This window comes from Neospora caninum, chromosome XI (genome assembly GCF_000208865.1).
Source record: "Neospora caninum Liverpool complete genome, chromosome XI".
In the NCBI taxonomy this organism is placed as follows: Eukaryota; Apicomplexa; class Conoidasida; order Eucoccidiorida; family Sarcocystidae; genus Neospora; species Neospora caninum.
In genome coordinates, this window is record NC_018397.1 from 4,628,064 (window position 1) to 4,635,825 (window position 7,762).

The following is a 7,762-nucleotide window of genomic DNA, read 5'->3' on the forward strand; positions in this document are numbered from 1 at the left end:
TTTCCGTTCAGCCTGCACAACGGTCGGGCTCGCTGCCTCTATGTTACTCAGCGGTCGATTCGGAGAATACGCTGTTTTTCGGCTGGCCCATAAAAGAGTCTCAGAAAAGAAGGGTGAAAGAAGCCGCGGCTGAACAGAGGCAATGCAGAACCACTAGCGGGACGCTGCCAGCGGTCACACCACTTTTTGTAGACGAAGGTTCGAAAACGACAGTCTCTATCGCTTCCTCTCCTCGGATACACGCGAGTGAAAATGCCGGGCAGGCCGGTGCCCTAGGAAAGAGAATCGTCACTCCGCTGTGCAAACCATACCCGATTACCTCAGCCCGACTGTAGGCAGCCCGTATGGGGAGCGAAACAATGCACGCGGGTGACTTCCCCGCACAGACCGTGGGCGTACTCATCTGGTCGGGAGAGTAAGCTCTGTGTCGCTGTGGGTCGCCGGTGTGGTCTGTTCGTAGCTGCTGTACTGGGGAGACACGACCCGTACGGCATTTGATATATACAGAGTCGTTCGCCGCGAGGTTGACCGTGTGCGTTTTTGTCTCTTCCGCATGAAGATCGAGAACCAATGACGGTTCTTTAGCATGGAAACTTGCCTGGGCAAAAGGTTTCCCTGTTTCTGTATCGCGGCAAAGGAGGCTGAAGGTCGCCGGGGAGAGTGGCCGATCCGGGAACGAGAGTTCCATTCTGTGTCCGTCACTATTCACGTACGCCGTGGACTCTGGAATCAAAGCCGAAGCTGTCTCTTGCTCGTCAACGTTGCACATCCTTTCGCCGGAGCAGAAAACCTGGGCATCAGCTGCAGAACCTCCTTTCGATACGATACTGGCTTCTGGTGGGCAGACAACTTCAATTGTCATCGACGGGTACACCTGTACTCGAGACAGCGATGGAAGCCGCGCTTTTCCTTCGGTCGGTGGAGTAGAAAGATGTATTGACAGCCGTTCGTAGAGAGCTGATGTGTTTCGGGTGACCAGCGACAACGTAATCAATACCAACGCAAGGCATGTCGGCCGAAACAGACACCGACAGCTGAGGCGAGGATGCCAGACACCACGGTCGATAGAGAGACCGCACGACAGCGCCATTCGCCAAAGCAGGTAAATAACGCATTTGTAGTTAAGGTCTCAGTAGCACCGCGGTTCACCCATTTGGAGAGAGCCTTTTTTTCACACGGGTCATTGGTTATTGTCTTCCACTATCTATTCCACCAAGACATACACGATTATGGCACCATCTTCAACGCCTTGCTGGTGGTGGTTCAGAATCATCGAAAACCAAGGGGAATAAAGATGGGGACCGCAAATTCGTATTCAAGCCTCTAACGATTGCCCAAAGCAACCACTGCGGTCGTGTAAGACACAGGAGTGCCCAGGCAGCGTGGCGGCTGGGAAAGACAGTTACAAGGCTTCTGTAGATTACCATGGTATCAAGAAAACTGTGACAATCCGACCCAAGCGAGACATCCTCGGAACCGCACGGCCTCCGAGAAGCAAAGAACTCCGAAAGTGTAGCACTGTGAATGCAAATGTTGGAGTGAATTTCATTTAGATATGAAAGGATCTGTAATAACCGAGACGGTGTGCGCTCCGGTCACCGTTCTACACAGCTATTTCAAAAGACTATCAAGACGATGTCCTACCCGTCAAGACCTTCCTTATCAGTTTGCGAAAAACGGGATGGGAGCAAAACGCGGAAGACAAGTGATCTATGCCACCCACTCGTCTTTTCACTTTCTCCAACAAGCTACCGCACATCAAACCTAGCAGCCAAGGAGCTTGTCAGAGCGAGCTGACGCAAGCCGTGTCAATCGGCATCGTGACTGGCGAATGAAGTTCGGACTTCTCCGCTGGTCAGTGAAAAACACACCTCGTAGCGCGTCGCCCCCGTGCCCGGTGTCCTGGAAGACAGCGGTTAGCCCCCCCGAAGAGAGGCCGCTTTTTCTTGTTTCCCATTAGATCGAGCAGTCCTTTCTATGCGATCCGAGATTGGCATGGCTGTACCAGCTGTTGTCATTTGTTGTGCATACAAGACACAAGCCTGAAGCGGGGCCGTCAACCATTCCAGCTATTTTGCCGACTCTGTATCAGGATCCAATTGTTGAATCCTGCGCTAAGTTTTGTGTTCGCTTCTTCTATCGCTAGCAGCGACTACTGTCTACTGCTTCCGGCGCAGGTCTAACAGTGCACCCCTAGAACCGTGTGTTCTCCAGCGTCGTTCTGGAGCTGTACAGTTCTATTTCACCGACCACAGAAATCCCTGCTCAGGGGGACGCTCAGGCAGAGCATATGCAAACTTGTGCATCGACTCAGCGAAAAGATGTGGCATCCACTGAAATCAACAGAATACAGCTCAGTCAGGCTTTTTTACTCTCGTGCTTTGGAACGAAAGCAGAGAGAGGATCGAGCAGATGTTCTCAATTTACACATCCACAAACGCCTGCGGTGAAACCGCCGGTCAGAGGCGCCCGCCATCCTTGTCGAAAGGCGGCGATTGCATGCTGTTTCCATTCCCAAGCAAACACCGTGAAGTTTTTTCCTCTTTCAGCAGCCTGACTTTTGTAGTCCCGTCTTGCTGCACAGAGCAAGTTGAGGCGCATCTGTGAATTTTTTCTGGAGAGTCTAAAGGCAGAGCGAAGTGCGTCCTTTTTTCACATAACACCGCTATCGTTTACTACACTCGATAGGTTGGCTGTCACTGCTAGGTTCAGATTCGCCCCGCGGGTTCTTGTACAGACACAAGTGGAAAGAAGCCGCATTAGTGTCAAGGAGAAATGAAACGTTCGTGTCTTCTGCCAAAGCAACTGGACGCTTCTCAGTTAGCTTCTGTGGAACGTACGAACAACGGAATGCTACAGTGGCTTGCATAAACCGAGTCGCCCGTGAAATTGGAAGTAGGTGATGCAATCCAACACGCTGGATCTGCTGTCTCCTCTCGATCTGAGTCCCTTGCCTTTCGTCGCTTTCTCATTCTGCAGCAGCTGAGCCCTCCATACACGTTTTCTGTCGTAGAGGAGACTGCGCGAATACATTCTTCACATTGACGCGCTGGCAAAGATCGAAAAATACCTTTATATCTGCCGTTTCTTGGAGCCTTTTACACACGCGGAGACTCTACAAGATGAACCGCTAGAGCCTCCCCTCCACCGCATTTCTGAACGAAAATAGACGCTGCTCACCAGCTTGTGCATCAGCAAACGCGTATGCACATTGGTTCATGGGAGCAAAATGAAGAGAGCAGGCTCTTCGTCAGACGTAGGCGCTGTACTTGCCCGTGAGGTATTCTTCGTACTCCGCTGCTGTGCCGGCCGGATGTCCGAGTTGCCACTTGATCTGAGAGAAAAACAGACTCAAAAGATGGAAAAATTCACTAAATCGTCGAAACCTAGTTCAGAGGCCCACGAAGGTAACGTAGCCTCTTAGAGCCCCTTGAACTCTGCAGTGAAAAGGACGCATCCGTTCCTGCTATCCGCACATTCACAAATAGACATATACATGTGCGTATACGCCTCTCTCGTGCTTCCGGTCCCGGCCTTTCTCCACGACTGTCAGGGAAAGCGGAAAGGATTCTAGAGTATGCACGGAAGACTGTACGCCGTGTATATATGTACAATAAAGAGTATCCACGCATTAAAATATCTATCCAGACCTTGTTATGGTATTTTCACGAGTCTATCTACATACGGATCTAGACCGTTTATGTCTACGTGTGTGCTATATTACGTGACGACTGCCAGCGCCTCTTATTTCACATACAGACAGACGACTAGTGAGGCCCATGTCGCGGTTGTATTCATGCACCGTAAAGATTAACAAAAAAGAAACAAATGTCATCCTTTTCTTTGCACATTTTTTCGCACTCGTGAACACGGGACTCACTTGCTCATCCAAGATCTCTTTGAATAAGGGTCCCTTTGGCAAGTTCTTCAGGAGCGTCTTCACCTACGGGACGCCAGCAAACAAAATGAGCCTGGACTTCCACGTTACGAGCGGGAAGAAGAGGAAAGGGCGACGGCAGACGAGAACCCGGAAACAGGCGAGATCTACGAGACTAACGAAACCGCGTTTAGCAAAGAAATCCAAGACATGGAGAAGTCGAGCTTTCTGGTTAGCGGACTGTGTCTCTCGGCTTTTCTCCAACTCTGCACTTACCCTGTGTCCGTCGCAAAGCGGAGGCTGACGGTGCGCGTCAGCGAGGCCAAGGGCTACGATCTTTTTCTTCAGCTCTGCAAACGTTTTGAGTGCGTCTGCACTGACAGGAAGCTTCGCCCTCTCTGTGGCCTCGGCAACCTCTTTGGCTTCTTCTTCTTCGGTCCGCCTTTCGTCTTTGTCGCGCGACGCAACGAGGGACGAAACGGAGGGCGTTTTGCGTGTCTGGTCGATCGCCGCAGCAAGGAGAAGAGCTTGTGGCCAGATGTCCCCGCCAGCTTCTCTGAGAAGAAGGCCCAGTTGAATTCTCTCTGCTCTCTGGCTCTCTTCTTTAGCTTCTGCTCCGTGCGGAGCAGACGCGTACAGGCTTCGCTGCTGTGCATCAGACTGCTCGTTCAAAAATCGGAGAAACGCACGCGCTCCTTTATTCAAGTCGAGGGCGCGGCTGCCGTCTTTCTTCGAGAGCTTCAGCCCCGTCACGACCATGTGGAAGAGGAGGTCCTCCGGTTTCTTCTTTTCATTCAAGCACTCGCGAGTAGCGAGAGGAAAGAGAAACGCTGCGAGATTCAAGGCACGCACGGAGTCGCGCCAGTCCGAAGAACGCGCTGCGTCCTTTTTGTCTGTCTCTGCGTCGCCCTCGTTCGCTTTGCCGTTGCTGTGAGCCTTCTCCGGCTCCGTCGGCGCCTCGGCGCGCGTCGGCGTGCGAAGTAAGTCTCGCATGATCTCTGCCTCTTCCGAGGACGGCGAAGACGCAGCAGCGGTAACGAGGGAATTGAGAGCATGCATACACCGCAGGCCGTCTTTCCACCATCCTTTGAGTAAGTCGTCTTCGCTCGACAGAATGACGTCTTTTCCGGCCTGCTTCCCGTTCTGCTCCGCCTTTTTCGCCGCGTGTTTCCCCGCGCGGTTGTCCCCCTCACCTTGCATCCCAGGCGCTGAGGCGCCTTGCGCCAGGCGAGCTCCTTCCCCTTTGCCTGCAGTCGCTGACAGACCTTCCTGCGGAACCAAGACCCGGTCAGGGAGAGAAAAGACGCTCTCAACCACCCGCAGTTCCGCGAGAAGGAGGAAGCCCTGTGTAGCAGCAGCGGTCGCACGAGCGATGTTATGCACCACTTCTTTGCGCAGGTTCTCTGCTCTCACCCTCGTCGCCTCTGCCTGGTCAGCAGCGCCGGTCTTCCCATCGCCTTGCTCTCCGTCCCCGTCTTCTTCCTCCTCTGCGTCTTCTTCCCCCTCTGCGTCTTCTCCCCCCTCTGCGCCTTCTTCCCCCTCTGCATCTTGTTGCGCCGCTTCGTCCTTTCGTCGTTTCTTCGGGGACGTGGGTCCGTCCCCTGCCTGCGTCCTGTCTCCGCTGGCCTGTGCCGCTTCGCCTCTTTCTGTGTCGCGCGCGTCTCTGGCGTCTTCGCCTGCCGCCGCGCTGCCCGACAGCATTTTCTTCAGTTCGATGCCGAGCCGTTCACGCGAGACTTTCTTCCGCAGACCCTCGCGCACGGCCCTTGTTTGCGCGCCCTTGACGACCTCGTCGTGGAGCTGGAGACGCAGGAGGGCGGCGAGTCGAACGCCCCTCAGGACCCGAAGAGGGTCATCCAGCAGCGTTTCCTTCGCGTTTTCCAGAGGCGTCCGGAGCACCCGCCGCCGAAGATCTTCGAGGCCGGTCTTGGTGAAGTTTTCCACCTTCTTCGTGTGCAGATTGTAGAAGAGAGCGTTCAGGGTGAAGTCGCGTCGTTGCGCGTCTTCTTCTGGAGTCCCAAACCCGACATTCTCTGGAATCCGAGAGTGCTCCGAGTATGTCTCCGTCCGCAGATGCACGAAGTCGACCTGATGGTTGGCGAGGCGGCACGTCGCGGTTTCGAGGTGTTTCGACTGATCTGGGTTCGAGGCCACGACTCCAATTGCATGCGTCGGCAAGCCCTGCGCGCGCAGCCAGCTGCAGAGGAGAGATGGCAGAAAGAGAAAGAGAAAAACATGCAGAAAGAGAAGGAATAGAGAGAAAGATACAGAGAAAAAGATAGAGAGAAAAAGATAGAGAGAAAAAGATAGAGAGAAAGATACAGTGAAAGATAGAGAGAGGAAGGGTAGACTGGGCACGGCGCGTCGCCAGCGTCGGCTGTGAGAAAGAGAACGGGACGGACGGGCAGCGAGAGCAAGAAGAAACCGAAGAAAAAGGCGAAACAAGCAGAGCGGAAAGCCGACCCAGGAGGAAAGAAAGAGAGGCGCGACGGGCAGAGGAAGGGAGAAAACAACCCTTTAGGAGATCGAGACACGGAGAAGCACAGAGCAGAAGGCAGAGAAAGTAGAGAGACAGGAGGAGGGGACCGCAGGACAAGCGGCGCGTCTGTCACAGGAGAGAGAGACGCGCAAAACGACAGGAAGGCGAGGTGAAGCAGACGGCGGTTGAGGGACGAAACATTTCATCGTGAGGAGGAAGCAAAAAGCCCAGCGGGGCCGGTCTCAGAAAACCCACGCAGCGCCAGGGTCGGGACGATCCGAAGGCCCGTCAATGTGTGTCTTCTTTCTGGCCTCATGTCCCCTTTTCCTCTCTGTTTTCTCTGTCCGTTTCACATTTACCTGTTAAGATTTGTCGCGAACTCGACGCCCGTGCACTTGTCGATGGCAATATCGATGTCGTCACTCCGACGCTTCATCAGTTTGTCTCTCACCCATCCGCCCGCCGCCCTCAGAACTGCGAAAAAGAGAAATCGAGGGAGGAATCGAGACATCGCGCCGAGGCTATGCGTCAGAAAGCGAGGCAGGCACATGCAGGACGGGCGCGCATACACACAGCCACCAGCGACGAGAGCGACGGAATGAGAGAGGGACAGAGAAAGAGGGAAAGTGAAAGAGAGGAAGAGGGAGAGAAAGAGAGAAAGACGGAGAGCAAGAGGACGAAAGGGAGGCCGAGCTGAGGGCATGCAGCAGAGATGCGCCGAGAGCGACTGATGAAACGGGCGGGAGAGGGTAAGTGTGAAAGGACGGGAACGCAAGAAGGAAATGCGCACTCAGGAAGACAAAAGGAAACGCAAAGCGCGCAGGAAAAGAGAGGAAATCCCGGAGTTGAGAGCCAGAAAGGACGCTGAAGGAAGATGAAGAACGGGCTCGCGGCGACAGAGAGATAACAAGTGACAAAACGAAAACAGACTTGGCCTTGCACCAGAAGAACAGAAGAGGCAGCCATGCGTACCTATATTGAGCTTGAGGTCTTCAACACATCGAACCAGCATGTCGAAGAGGCGTTCTTCTTCCTCCTCGAGCACCAGCGGTGGAGCCTCTTCGATCACTCCCGCTTCTCTGCCGTCGAGTTCCATCTTCTTCGCTCCCGTTTTTTCTCTTTTTTCTCTCAGTTGATGGTCCGAGTTGTTTCGAATCCTTTCGTCCGGCTCTCTCGCCTCAGAGTTGCAGCTCGCGTTCTTTCTCTCCTTCGCGTTGAGAGCCCTGGATGCCCCCGAGGTCAGACGCCTGCTGATCAGCGCGGTGGAGGTAGACCAAGGCAAACATGGAGCGCCGGAGAAGGAGGAAACGGATGAAAAGGCGCTGGGCGATGGAGGCCGCAGAAAGGTGGAGAGAAGAAATGAAGAACAGGAAGAAGAGGCGAGCGCAGAGACCGCGCGAGGCGCA

General features: G+C 54.1%; 1 protein-coding gene across 1 annotated transcript; it reads right to left on the reverse strand.

Annotated features, from left to right (window-relative positions):
• Positions 1 to 3,250: 3,250 nt before the first annotated feature.
• NCLIV_058470 (hypothetical protein) lies at positions 3,251 to 7,452 on the reverse strand (the record flags this gene model as incomplete). The annotated part of the gene is made up of 5 exons (XM_003885403.1): positions 3,251 to 3,334; positions 3,881 to 3,943; positions 4,154 to 6,074; positions 6,716 to 6,830; positions 7,329 to 7,452. 5 exons carry the CDS (start codon positions 7,450 to 7,452, stop codon positions 3,251 to 3,253), a joined length of 2,307 nt encoding a protein of 768 aa, XP_003885452.1.
• Between the last annotated feature and the right edge of the window lie 310 nt (positions 7,453 to 7,762).